This window comes from Hemiscyllium ocellatum, chromosome 10 (assembly GCF_020745735.1).
Source record: "Hemiscyllium ocellatum isolate sHemOce1 chromosome 10, sHemOce1.pat.X.cur, whole genome shotgun sequence".
In the NCBI taxonomy this organism is placed as follows: domain Eukaryota; kingdom Metazoa; phylum Chordata; class Chondrichthyes; order Orectolobiformes; family Hemiscylliidae; genus Hemiscyllium; species Hemiscyllium ocellatum.
In genome coordinates this window covers 63,619,945-63,634,471 of record NC_083410.1, presented here as the reverse complement: position 1 = coordinate 63,634,471, position 14,527 = coordinate 63,619,945, and the positions used below count along the sequence as shown (strand labels likewise).

At 39.9% G+C, this 14,527-nt stretch overlaps 1 protein-coding gene across 2 annotated transcripts in view; it reads left to right on the top strand.

The window, feature by feature from the left end:
- Window positions 1-13,460, top strand: part of bcl11aa (BCL11 transcription factor A a) — a 149,351-nt gene extending 135,891 nt beyond the window's left edge. For both annotated transcript variants that reach the window (XM_060831536.1, XM_060831535.1), the window contains one exon: window positions 9,176-13,460. In XM_060831536.1, the coding sequence (XP_060687519.1) occupies window positions 9,176-11,190 (2,015 nt within the window). In that variant the 3' untranslated portion in view covers window positions 11,191-13,460. The remainder of the gene's footprint in view (window positions 1-9,175) is intronic.
- Window positions 13,461-14,527: the final 1,067 nt, after the last annotated feature.

The following is a 14,527-nucleotide window of genomic DNA, read 5'->3' as shown; positions in this document are numbered from 1 at the left end:
TTTGGGAAGTTGAAACAGCCTGGAAAGATGTAATATCAGAGGTTGCAATGCCAGCACATCTTTCCCCCCTCTTTCTAATCTGCTGGATGGTCAGGTGAGCTTTCAGATCAAAAGGTATCAACCCAACATAGTTGCAATGTATTCATTTTAGCCACTGGAGGTCACCAGAGTATTTATAGAGCTCATTAGCAGTATCTAGTGGAAAGCCTTGAACATGACAAAATTTGGAGTGAGTCTGCACAATATGTCCATGGAATTAAATATTTATACACAGTTATTTATTGGCCCTCATCAGCCTCTGGAAACAACAAAAATAGGAGGCATGTTGCCATTGAGCAAAAGAAGGAGGCGTACTTCTTTTCTGTGGCAGGATTACTGATCCATCCCTTTATTGATGTTTCCTCTGGACATTTTCCATTTACTTTGTACAAGGAATGTTTAATGAAAGCGAGATGCGTTTTGATAGACTATTGAGAACTGGCCTTATCTGCAGTTTCAGACTCAACAGATTGGCTAAACTTACAGAAAATTCGACAAAGACTTCTTGAAGATATTACAATAAAGCAAATGTAAATAGATTGGACCTTTTTGTAGATATAGGTCTTTGTTTACCATTTGTTTCACTCGTTTAAAAGATAAATTCCTAGTTATACATAGTCTGTAATCCTGTAATAGAGAGTCTTTAAAGAAGCTGGATAAATATAAAAAGATTGTCTTCATTGGATCGTAGTTTTAAATACAATGAAGTGCTATTTAAAGATGATTTTTTTTCTTAGGACAATTCTTTTGATTTTTGAAATGCTGCTATTATTTACTGCACATCAAGCTGTGTTTTTAAGAGAAGAGTTGTGTGATTAAGTATTGTGAGAAAGGCATTGGTTTAAGATGTTGCAGTATGCTGAGAAGTGTTATGAATGATTGAATACTAAAGTACACAGTTTCAAATCTAGAAAATGACCATTAAAATACCTTGTGTCATCTGACAAGAGCAGTATTTGGCCTCTACTTATCTGATTACAAATACTTCCTACAGGTACCAGAGCTGCCATATGAGAACATTTATTGAACAAGATTTATCTGGCAATTTTCAAAATGTTTAAGAAACAAATGACAATAAAATCATACAGACTATGGTTAGAATCTGTATAGATTTCTGACGTGAAATTGGCCATTTCTGGTTTTGAATATTGTTGAGAAAGGTCACATGCTGTAAGAGTGCATGAAATGCAATGGCTACCCTACTGGCAATGTAATACTAGGCACCCTAGATGTTGTCAAAAATGAGGGTTGACTTTGGCTGAAGCCATATCCTGTCAGTTCTCTGGCAGTTGCTAGGCCTTCAGCATCTTTAGCAAAGCTCTAGTCTGATCTAGCAGAATCCTGATGGAGAGTCACTTGGGTATTAATGAGCCTTTTTAAATTTGGAAATGCACAACTAGTGAAGTGCCGTAATGATCGTTCCTACGGTCTCAATTGCTTAACAGCTACATAACTGATTTGGAGGAGGGGGCAAGTGTAATGTGTCCAAATTTGCTGATGATGCAGAAATAGGTGGGAGGGCAGATGGTGATGAAGGCTTAAAGAATCTGCAAGGGGAAATAGGTAGATTGAGTGAATGGGTAAAAACTTGACAGGTGGAGTTTGATGTAGAAAAATGTGAGCTCATGGTCTTTGCTAGGAAGAATCTGAAGGCAGGCTATAAATTAAATGGAAAGAAACTACAAAAAAATGCAGCACGGAGGGATCTGAGTGTTCATCTGTGCATGAAACATGAAACATTAGCATGCTGGTGCAGCAAATAAGTAGGCAGATAGAATTTTTACCTTTTGTTGCTAGCGGGTTTAAAATATAGAGGAGTCCTTTTACAACTCTACAGGGTGTGGCTGAGGTTCCACCTTGCACAATATCGACAGTTTTGGTCCGTGCATTTAAGAAAGGACATTTTGCCATTTGAGAATGTTCAAAAGGCTAGCTTGATTGTTGAGTCATCAAGAATGGGTAAACAGGTTAGGCCTTTCTTTATTTCAGTTTAGAACAATAATCTTATTGTAACATACCAGATTTTAAAGGAGGCTTGATATGGTTGAGAAGATGTATCCACTAATGGGGGAATCTCAAACTAAAGACAATTACAGACTAATGAGGCAATCATTTAAAACTGAGATGTAAAGGAATTTATTCTTTGCAGGCTGTGAATGTTAGGAGGTCTTTATCCCTGCATTGGCTAGATTACTGAAAGGTTTGTGCGAAGATTTGTAGCTCGGGTGCTCGTTGTTGTGGTTCTGTTTGCCGAGCTGGAAGTTTTTGTTGCAAACGTTTCGTCCCCTGGCTAGGGAACATCATCAGTGCTCTGGAGCCTCCTGCGAAGCGCTTCTTTGATGTTTCTTCCGGTATTTATAGTGGTCTGTCCTTGCCGCTTCCGGGTGTCAGTTTCAGCTGTCTGCTGTAGTGGTTGGTATATTGGGTCCAGGTCGATGTGTTTGTTGATGGAGTTTGTGGATGAATGCCATGCCTCTAGGAATTCCCTGGCTGTTCTCTGTCTGGCTTGCCCTATGATAGTAGTGTTTTCCCAGTCAAATTCATGTTGCTTGTTGTCTGAGTGAGTACTGCAGTGTGTTGTGGCTCTTTTGAATAGTGTCCTGATGCAGCTTCGTTTGTGTGTGTTGGGGTGGTTACTTTCATAGTTTAGGACTTGGTCTGTTTTCCTGTGTACCCTTGTGGTGAATTCTCCGTTCGGTGTTCTCTGTACTATCACGTCTAGGAATGGGAGTTACTGAAAGCATTTAAAGAGGGATAGATATATTTTTGATGTACTGAGGAGTTGAGGGCAATGAGGAGCTGGCACAAAAGTGGATTTGAAGTCTGGACAAATCAGTCATTATCTGATCATTATAGAATAGTAGGACAGATTTGTAGGGATGACTGTCTACTTCTGCTCCTATTTCTTATGTATAAACCTAAGAGTATTACACAACTGTACTTTTCTATTCTGAGGGGATAAAACTTGCAGATCTAACAAGGGGTGGTAGTGATGAGGAATGATGAAAAAGAGGGTAAGGAAGAAAAGGATGATGCAGAGACTGAGGTCAATCAGGCAGTTGCCAGAGAAGAGAAATTCTCTGAAGCAAACTCTCTCCTTTAATACGCCAACCTTCTATATGACCCATTTCTTTTATCCACCTTCTGAAGACTTTCCAACACTATCCCTGGATCATCTTCACATAACTTTAGATATAAATAACAATATCAATACATAAAACTATTTATTTTAACTTAAGAAACTCTACATTATGGTTTTGCTAGATTTTACTTCCCTAATTATGACAGAAATCACACTCACGCAGAAGTTAAATATCTTTCTATATTATTTATTTGTATTATTGTTGTTCCAAGTTGGTTTGGCCCCTGATGGAGTCTGGGAAGAGGAACATGGCTGATTGTCCACTAAGAACACTGGAAATGTTTTTGTGGGTGACTTCAAGTAGCTCTGGGTTTTGAGGATCTGGCTAACCTCAGTTGGGAATGTTTGTTTCAACTGACAGCATGGACTCAACATGGAAATCATGTCAGAGTCTGTAGGTGTGCAGATATGCTCTCAACTTGTGAGGACAGAATATCTTTCCCGTGGAGCCAATGCCATAGTTTTGGGGCTTTGCCTCTATACAGTCTTTATTCCACATAAAGAAGTATAGTTTTGCTGTGAATGCCCATATTCATATGTCCCACATTTCTATTCATACAGTCATTTGTAGATTGAAAACTCAAGTGGGTGCTTGTCCACAGAGTTAAATAACAACTGCAGAAGGTGAATGGAAAATGTGGGACAGACAGGAGGTCAGAATGTTGTTGCTGTTTTACTTCAGTAAAACTTTCAGAGTTGTTACCAGAAGCCCAATTGTTGTGGATTTTACAAGTGTCCACGGTAGACTGTATGGAGTTTCAAACTCTCAGAAGTTAAAATTGGACTCCTTGTGCTCTCTCTGTGTACTTGTACACTGGTATGCTGCACAATGCACTTAAAAATCTGTTATAATTAACCATTAATATTAATTTTTCTCATCTGTGCTCTACAGCAGAGCCAAGATAGAAACCCTGCCTATGGACTAATGCTTGGTGACGTTCTTGGTGCTGACCTAATTTGCTTAACCTGCAAGGTTTATGTAGTACCAGTTTCTAAGCTAGTGCTCTCTGAGATATGGTTGAATGATATTCTGTCAATATGAGTGATGCCCTCTTTCAACTATTCACATTCTTGGCAGTCTACATGATCTTCACCTAAAAGGAAAGAGAGTGACAAGAATTAACTTTTAGTGTCAAGGATAAAACTGACAGATGACTGACTGCTGGAACAGCTGCATTCTGTCAGGCATAGTATGCAAGGGTGAGATTTCCATGGGAAGGGACAGTGTGTAAGATTTTCAGAAACCCTACAGGATTCATCCATTAGCTTCCCCACTGGCCATACCCTGACCCAGTCTGTCCTCACAATCTCTGAGACTACTTTCAACTGAGATCTTGAACAGCCATTGCTCTTCTACTCGCCTCCTGACCTCACCACCTTCCCACTATTGCTTTAAGTTTGACTTTACGTAAAAAGGGAGGGAAGTGTTAGTGGTGGCTCAATGAGATACTTTGAGAATGTGCACACCAAGATGGAATAGTAATGCTAGTATGTGGAAGGTAACAGAATTGGAAGGAGCTTAAGCAGTAACTGGCAGAGTAAGAGGGAGCACAGTGTAAATTAGGAGCTGAAGTGATGGAGTGAGGTATGCTACAGTTTTTGGAAGAAGGTCCTGGTGAGCAGTGAGGGAAATGGTTGTGAATTCTGGTCTTCAGTTGGGCAGGGTTATGCAGAGAGTGAGGAATAAAAAAGCCTTCTGTTAACCACCTTGACCATGAAAATATTGCCTGAATTATTGTCTGAGCAATGGGTTGGCAGTCTTTGCTCATGCCCCACTCTACCATGCATTCGACTGACTCCTAAGTAGCTTTGTCTTTGGTTACTTGGTGGGAAGAAGATGTCTTTTACCCTGCTCACTTCTTCCACTGAAACACCCAGGGCTACATCTGAGAAAAATGAGATCATAGACTCCTCTTTAACCTGCAATATTTACTCAGATAAACATTTATCTGAGAAATCATGAGAACTTGACTTTACTTCAATAAAACTGTTGTCAGTAGTATTTTTAGTTTTCAATTCTAATTTTGCTGGAATCCATGTGTTCAGATGTGAATTCAATTACTATTCATTTAAATATTGTTTTAAATCTAGGATCGCTGCAGTTTCAACTGCATGGTGACACGGTGGCTCAGTGGGGCAGCGTGGTGGCTCAATAATTAGCACAGTTGCCTCACAGTGCAAAGGACCTGGGTTTGATTCCTGCCTCAGGTGACTGTGTGGAGTTTGCACGTTCTCCCCATGTCTGTGTGGGCTTCCTCTGGGTGCTCCGGTTTTCTCCCATAATCCAAAGATGTGCAGGCTAGGTGAATTGGCCTTGCTAAATTGCCCCCATAGTGTTAGGGGTAAATGTACAGTGATGGGTCTGAGTGGGTTACTCTTCGGAGAGTCGGTGTGGACTTGTTGGGCTGGAGGGCCTGTTTCCATACGAGGGAACCTAATCTAATCTAAACTCCAGAATCAAACTGCTAGCTATGCTGTCAGACAGACTGCAGAATAGGTTACATAACTCACCCTTCCTATACTCTAAATTTAAAGTACAATCCCAAAATACAATCCATTTATAAACCTCAAAATTGTAACAAAGTCCCAGGAGAACATCATAACTCAGAGACAGCTTCCTATATGCCACCTGTTTTCTTTGTAAGGTTATGTTAGGTACACAAGAAACTTTTAATACTTGCTGTCCACTCTGTGCTCAACTTATTTAAAGGATTATTAAAGAAAAGACCTTCTGAATTTTCACCTGGGTAATGTAACTTCTACTTGTCCCTGGTCCTTCACAATTTTTGTAGCTTGAATAACTAATCTAGAGAGGCTGAGTTTAATCCTTTCCTTATTTTGAAGACCTCAAACAAAGCTCCAGTAAATGAATTAGTGCCTCCGTTAATGTAAGAGACACAAATTTCAAATACACTAAGCTTTGGTATTGCTGAAAACAGATACATTTTATCTAAAGTCTTTTAGCTTGTACTCATCAGGACATTTGACAAGAATACCAATTCAAGGGGAAAATCAACATTTATACCATGTGAGAAGAGAGTGCCAGTTGATTGGTCAGGGGATTGCAGTGGGAAATGAACCAGTGAATGGCTGACACCCATTTTTTGAATTGAACCAAGTACAATGCATGTACGTGTTCTTTCTGTTTGCAAAGAACAGAGCTCTGTACATTAATATATGTAGCTTCCAGTACATATAAGTGTATCACACTGCAAGCCCAACTAACAATCCTAAATTGGTGACCTGTATAATTCCTCACACATTCAGAATTATCCAGCAAATGTTGTCTGATTGAGGATTCACATCTATTGCTAGATATGTGTTATGAATTTTGCAAGTGTAGGCCATTTAGGGACTGCCAGAACCTTCCTTGTTTCAACCAGCTACAGGGATATGCTGAAGTAAAAGCAGAAAATGCTGGAGAAACTCAATAGGTTTGGCAGCATTTGTGGATAGAGGATCCGAGTTAGTGTTTCAAGTTCAAAGACTCTTCGTTGGAACCATTTGAATCAAGCCTTAGCTCTGTTTCCCTTTCCAGAGATGTTGCTAGACCTGCCAAGTTTCTCTTGCATTTTTTGTTTTGAATTCAGATTTCCAGCAGCTGTGGTATTTTGTTTCTGTTTGAAGGAACATTTTGTTTGATATGATTTACCTATCTGTGGGATCAAGTACTTACTTACTGTTTGAGCAACAGATGAAGCTGGCTGTTTCACACCACTACAATGCGAGGCAACACATGTATTGTTTACCACTCACAGGATACTGCCATCAAGACAAAAAAAATTGTTCTGCCGCACAAATGAATAATGTGGTATGTGAATTTCAGTGTCGATGTGATACCAGATATGTAACCATACTTCCCAGAGAACAGCGAATCATATCGGTCAGCATGTCCCTTCTGTTGAGCTCGACAAGCAGGATACCAACCGTGCCCAATCAGCTCAGGCTTGCAAAAGTTGCAAGTTAGTTTCTAATATTAGTTGTGATTCTGTAATTGGATAACAGTTACTGGTTCGTCCTGAAGATGCAAGAAACTTTGCTGCCATCAATTTAATGTTGCCAATTGACATCTCAGTGTGGCACACTTATGTGGGCTGGAAGTTCCATATATTAATATACAGGGCTCCATTCTTTACAGACTGAAAGAAATGTACCCGGATTGCACCTGTTTCAACTGAACAAAATAGGTGAAAGGCATTTGAAAGTATATTTTTCATGGCCATGCTCTGACTAATCAGAGTCAACTTGGCTGGTTTAAAATTTCAACAAAACTTGGCAGTAAACTGTATTGTTAGGTACATTCTCCATAGCAATGTCTGTAACAACCACAGTCCAATTGCTAACTAATCAGCACTCTCCTCTCCTGCAGAATAAGTGGAAGTTTTTTCCTTGAAGGAATATTCTTGCCAAATGTTGTGATGACGGCAAGTTGAAAATTTGCGACAAAATGCATCTATTTCAGAACAAATTCTTTATTTCCAAAGGACTACATTAGTTTGCTTTATTGTTGTTGGCTCAAATTCCAAGGACTCTCTTACTAACACCACCATATGGACTGCAATACTTCAAGAAAGCAGCTCACCCGAACCTTCTCAAGGGCAACTGGGAAAGGCAATAAATGTTGACCTAAACAACAATTTCACAGTCCCATGGATTAATTAAAAAATAAGCTTTCATCAACATGGTGGCTCACTGCTCCGGGGTCCTGGGTTCAATTCCAACCTTGGGCGACTGTCTGTGTGGAGTTTGCACATTCTCCCCGTGTCTGCATGGGTTTCCTCCGGGTGCTCCGGTTTCCTCCCACAGTCCAAAGATGTGCATGCCAGGTGAATTGGCCATGCTAAATTGCCCATAGTGTTAGGTGCATTAGTCAGAGGGGCGGGGGTGGGTTGCTCTTCGGAGGGTCGGTGTCGACTTGTTGGGCCGAAGGGCTTGCTTCCACACTGAAAGGAATCTAATCTAATCTTAAAAAAAACTGGTGCCACATATTAAATTTTGGAATTAATATTTATCATAGAAGTCATTTTCTGTTACCCACTCTTCTATTTTTATTTTAAATGAAATACTATTCAGCTATTTATTGTTCATTTGATTAGAGCACTCTGCCTATAAGTTAGGTCATGTTGTTTTTTCCACTTCAGAGTTGTGACTAAACCATTGCTTATTTTGTGTAATAGTTCCAATCAATTGTTTCAGTCAGAATTAGATACATTGCTCTCTAAGATCCTGTTGGTGATGGTACTCTGCAGCTGACTCATATAGATGCAGATTTCCAGGTTCATTACCTGTTCTGAACTGAGTTCTTTGATCTCAGGTGAGGTTTTTGCCTTAGGTTTCAGCAGCCCCGGTTTAGTGGAGGTGAGCGTTGATCAGAGTTTTGCTCAGCACTTGACTCTTTTATATGTGGAGGTTCTAGAGGATGACCAGGATCTGTTCTGCCATACCTCAACATGGGCCACTGTCTTCAGGAGAGAAAGAAGACCAACTAAAATAGCTCAGATTCTCATTTTTTCTACTCACCGAAGCAGTACAATTTTGTATAGGCAGAGTCAGGAGATTAGATCATTGTTTACATTGAGGTGTTTAAACTGGTAAATATTTTAATAACTGTTATCTAGATATCTGGAATCTGAGTAGAAAAATGGCTTTCTATTTTAGTGTCTGATTTACATTTTAGAAAGGTTCCCTCTAAGAGAATTGGAATAGCAAATTTATAGGTTGGTCAGTTGTTGCGGGGAACAAAATTACCATTGCCACCTGGATTATTCAAGTAGGGGAGGAGTAACCTAAGCAGTTTTGATCAGATAAAAAAAATGAAATGTTCACAGCCGTTTAAATGGTGTGAAAATAATTGATTTTTCGATCAAGTTGTCCCACAGTGCTCTTTATTTTTCTGAATAGTGAGTTTTCTTCCTTTAAATAGGTGCATGAACGTAGCAGTTGAGATTGGCGTCCAGTTGCCCTCTCACTGACATTGTTTGTTTTCTCTTGCAGGAAAGGATGAGCCCAGCAGTTACACTTGCACAACTTGCAAACAGCCATTCAGTAGTGCATGGTTTCTCCTCCAACATGCCCAGAACACCCACGGATTCAGAATTTATTTAGAGACTGAGCACGGAAGTCCATTAACCCCCCGGGTTGGCATTCCTTCAGGACTTGGGGCAGACTGTGCTCCTCAGCCTCCTCTTCACGGACTTCACATAGCTGACAGTAGTCCTTTCAACCTACTGAGAATGTCTGGGCCTGTCTCACGGGAAACCCCAGGGCTTGGAGAAGGCCGCTTTCCCCCTACACCTCCGTTGTTTAGCCCACCACCCCGGCATCACCTGGACCCACATCGAATGGATCGGCTGAGTGCTGAGGAGATGGCTATGGTGGCTGTACATCACACCAGTGCCTTTGACAGGGTACTTCGTCTTAACTCCATGCCTATCGAGCCACCATCCATGGATTTCTCTAGGAGACTTAGAGAGTTGGCTGGCAACACTTCCACTCCGCCATTGTCACCAAACCGTCCGAGTCCTATGCAAAGGCTATTGCAACCATTCCAGTCGAGCAACAAATCCCCATTTCTTAGCACGCCACCCCTCCCACCCCTCCAGCCCACAGCACCTCCTGCCCAAACTGTGCTCAAATCTAAGTCTTGTGAATTCTGTGGGAAAACATTTAAGTTTCAGAGCAATTTGATAGTGCATCGTCGAAGCCACACCGGTGAGAAACCATACAAGTGCCACCTTTGTGATCATGCCTGCACTCAGGCCAGCAAATTAAAGAGACACATGAAAACACACTTGCACAAGTCCTCACCTATGACAGTCAAGTCAGATGATGGCCTTTCCACCGCAAGCTCTCCTGAACCGGGTACTAGTGACCTTGTTGGCAGTGCCAGCAGTGCCCTCAAATCTGCAGTAGCCAAATACAAGAGTGAAACAGACGCCAATATGATTCCAGAAAATGGGGATGAAGAGGAGGAAGAAGAGGAAGAGGAAGAAGAGGAGGAGGAAGAGGAAGAAGAGGAGGAGGAACCTGAAACTGAAAATAGGTCTGATTTTGCGTTTGGTGTCAATCTAGAGAGTGGGCGTCACCATGAGAATAGTTCTAGACCTATAGAGGAGAAGAGATCTTTGCCTGAAGTGATGCACAGCATTACCATGAATACAATACAACATTACGGTGAGGGCTTTCACCAAGTTCTTGTTGAAAAACACAAGCGGACTCATCACTCATCTGAAACTGAAGTTCAAAGAGATACTTATGATGAAGATTCGGTTGCTGGTGAATCTGATCGCACAGATGATGGTACAGTCAATGGTAGAGGTTCCTCTCCAGGTGAATCAGCCTCTGGAGGTTTATCCAAGAAGCCTATTTTAGGAAGCCCAACTTCCCTTAGTCCTTTTTCCAAACGCATAAAACTTGAGAAAGACTTTGACTTGCCATCAGCACCTTTGGCTCCTACGGACAATGTTTACTCCCAGTGGCTCGCTGGTTATGCTGCCTCACGACAGATGAAAGACCCATTCCTCAGCTTTGGAGACTCCAGACAATCGCCTTTTGCAACTTCATCTGAGCACTCTTCAGAAAATGGAAGTTTACGCTTTTCCACTCCTCCAGGAGAAATGGATGGTGGGATCTCAGGTCGGAGTGGCACAGGAAGTGGTGGAAGCACGCCCCATATCACTGGACCTGGTCCTGGACGGCCCAGCTCCAAAGAGGGCAAGCGAAGTGACACATGTGAATTTTGCGGCAAAATCTTCAAGAACTGCAGCAATCTCACAGTCCACCGGAGAAGCCACACGGGCGAGAGACCATACAAATGTGACCTGTGCAACTACGCCTGTGCCCAGAGTAGCAAGCTCACGCGACATATGAAAACGCACGGTCAGGTGGGGAAAGACGTTTACAAATGTGAAATTTGTCAGATGCCTTTTAGCGTGTATAGTACCCTCGAAAAACACATGAAAAAATGGCACAGTGAGCGCTTGTTAAATAATGATATAAAAACTGATTAGGTGTATTGATGCTCAAGTTCCCTATAGCTTTTCTATTCTCTTGTGATCAAACGAAGTGGAAGCTGAGGACGTAAGGAACATGTGCTTAATGCCAGCACGGCTGGTTTAACGTCACTGATGAATGCATGATTTGTATCGGGGCAATACTATTGCATTTACGCAAACTCGAGCCTTTCTCTTGTGCAATAATTTACGTGTTGTGTATGTTATTGTTTTTTTCTCTTATTAGACCGCATGTATGGTATGTTTGGCAGTTTAATTCTGTCTTCAGTTGGTGTTGAGTAACTACCCTTCTCTGTTTTATTTTGGTTTTTGAAAGAAGACTACCATGCTGCATAGTGTCCTGTAACACATATCATGTAAAGTTTAGGTTGTAACATAGAGAGGGAAAACAAAATGAGGGAAAACAACACTCCCCATTTATTCCTTTGTTTAACCCTCTATGGACAGACTGGAATTCGCACTGTTAAAACCATTTTTTTTCCAAAAGAAAAATCTGTCCTCAAAGGGTTAATATATTAAATTAGAACATAACAATTGCTGGCCTTGACTTTTGGAGAAGAAAATAAATTTGATGAAGGTGATTGGGTGAATACTATTGAATAATCTGAGTGCCTTGCATCTATTTAAACTGTATTGGTTTTCTTTCTATTCTTCAGTTTAGTACTGGAGGAGTAGCCTTGGGTTTACGTTGACCCAAGTGATAGTTCCACATCATGCACCTGATTGTTTTGGCTACCAGTGAGTTAACCAATTCTCAATATTGAAACAAAATGAAAATAACAAAACACGAAGAAAAAAAGTCTTGACAAATCCATTAATGTCACAGCATCTATCTGTGATCCTGAAAGTCATGCTTGATTTGTACACCACACAGCAGTTGTATAAACATAAAGATGATACATTAGTGCTCATCCAGCTACCCACCCACCCCCAGCTTTTACTTAAATCGCACTTGACTCTGCTTGTGACTTCTATGCCCTTTCTTTAATCAGGGGTACAGAGGCTGAGCAAAAAGACAAAAGGATAAAAGACAGCTCAGATAGGACAATTAAGTGCACTGTACAATTTTCCCAGTTTACAAACATATAATTAAGGGAAAAAAAACTTACTAAAATACTAAGGAAAGGAAAATGAACTGATTGTTTAATGTCAATTTGCCAGTCATTGACTAGAATAGTGCACCTGGCTAAACTTAAAAAGAATATTAAGTATAAAGCAACACATTTGACACGTCTCCTCAGTGGACGATAACGGGACTGCAGTTGATTTAGAATAAATAATCTCGCTCCTACAGTGCAAGACGTTTTGTACAGATTTTTTAAGTATAAATGGTAAGATTTTTTTTTAAAAGAGACACTTCATTTTGTTCGGGAAAACTATATTTTAGAGTTCCAGTGTCTTGGTGGTTGTCAAGACTCCTACATGTTATACAGTTAGTGGATACTCTGCCTTGGATATACAGCTCTTCAGGTTGTACAAAACTCACATTGGGGAAAGGTTTAAGATTATATATATATATATATAGTGTATATATATATATAGTACTTAACTATAGGAAAATGCACACATGTTGATTCCTATGCTAAACACATTTATGGTCTCTACTTTTCTGTATTTCTAGAATGGTTATTTGAAATAAATGTTCACCTAGTGTAGGCACAATAGTATTTATATTGAAGCTTGTATTTTTAACTGTTGCTTGTTCTTTAAAGGTATCAACGTACCTTTTTTTGGTAGTGGAAAAAAAACACAGGCTGCCACAGTATATTTTTTTAATTTGGCAGGATAATATAGTGCGAATTATTTGTACGTTTCAACAAAAAAAAACAAACAAACAAAAAAAAGTACACACCCGTGACATTGTATAGTTAAGAGGTCGTATAACGGCCACTTGGGGGTAACTTTAGAAAGTCACACCAATGGTCAAAGCGGATGGTTGTACATATCTTTCCCTTCCTGCTGCCATACTGTATACAGTACTGCAAGCTAATGTTTGTTCTGTAGTGTGCTTCTGTCTCCTAACCTCTCACCTACTACATTCCAGCATCTAACTTCATATGCAGTAAATTAAATGTTTGCAGTTTTTTCATTGCCAAAAACTAAATGGTGCTTTATATTTAGATTGGGAAAATTTCATATGCAAAGCATATTAAAGCCGCTTGAGTCAATACATTTTTGTAAATGGCAATGCAGAATATTTTGTTATCGGCCTTTTCTATTCCTGTAATAAAAGCTGTTGTTGTAACTTGAAAATTATCTTTTACTATGGGATTCACTATTTATTATTGCTTATGTGCGCTGTTCAAAACGGATGCACTAAATTGATCTTTTTTCCATTTTATTTTTTAATTTTTTTTCTTTGTTTAGATGACCAAAGGTCATTACAACCTGGCTTTTATTGTATTTGTTTCTGGTCTATGTTAAGTTCAGGAGTCTATTGGAAACCACTGTCTGTGTTTTGGCAGTTGTCTGCATTATCCTGTTCACATGCCCATTTTGTCCCTTTATGAAAAAAATTAATAAAAATTTTAAAGCTAATTGGTGAACCTTGTGTGTGCTTATTTATTGCTTTTCTCATTTTTTTAATTTTTAAGTTTATTTAGTTATTTGTTTTTATATGGCATACTCCAAATAAGTAGCTTCTGCTCCAGCTAAGGTTTATCTCTGCCGTGTCCCCTTTCTCTGACCTGTAAGTTTTGTCAGCATGCTGGAGAAAATTGCCTGTCTTCTGTAAAGGTTTAACATTTCGGATAACCATCAAATTCGCAAATTCACAGAGTGTCATGTGCAGAGTTGTGTCCTGCATGGTTGGGGATTACTGGCCATTTGGCTAGATTGTTTAGACCATTGGCTATCCAAATTTTTTAATATGATGTTTTGATTGTAGAATGAAGCAGACAATAAATTCTTTGTTACTAACAGAGCATTCAGAACATTTAATTGATGTCTATTTCCCTTACCTCCACCCCCAAAGAGAACATGACCAATCTTCATATCTGTGCACTCTGTGTATACATTTAGAGTTAATTGTCAGGTAGCAGTTGGATATGCAGGCACTACCAGTTTAATTGCATTTCACCACGTCAATTGATTACTAAACACCATCTATTTGGACCTTTTATGTAAAACAATAAACTATTGAGTATAGCTGCTCTACTTGCTCAGCCAATGTTGCACCTTCTGCTTATAAGACATGGGCCCGGATTTTGCAGTTATAATGACAGCGAAACTGTCAGTGTTTGCTGTCATTACAGCTGTGAAATTAACAGCAAGTTCTGGTGCCTGCACATGCACAGTTAAACACAGAAATCCACACGTTACTGTCAGTGATTCC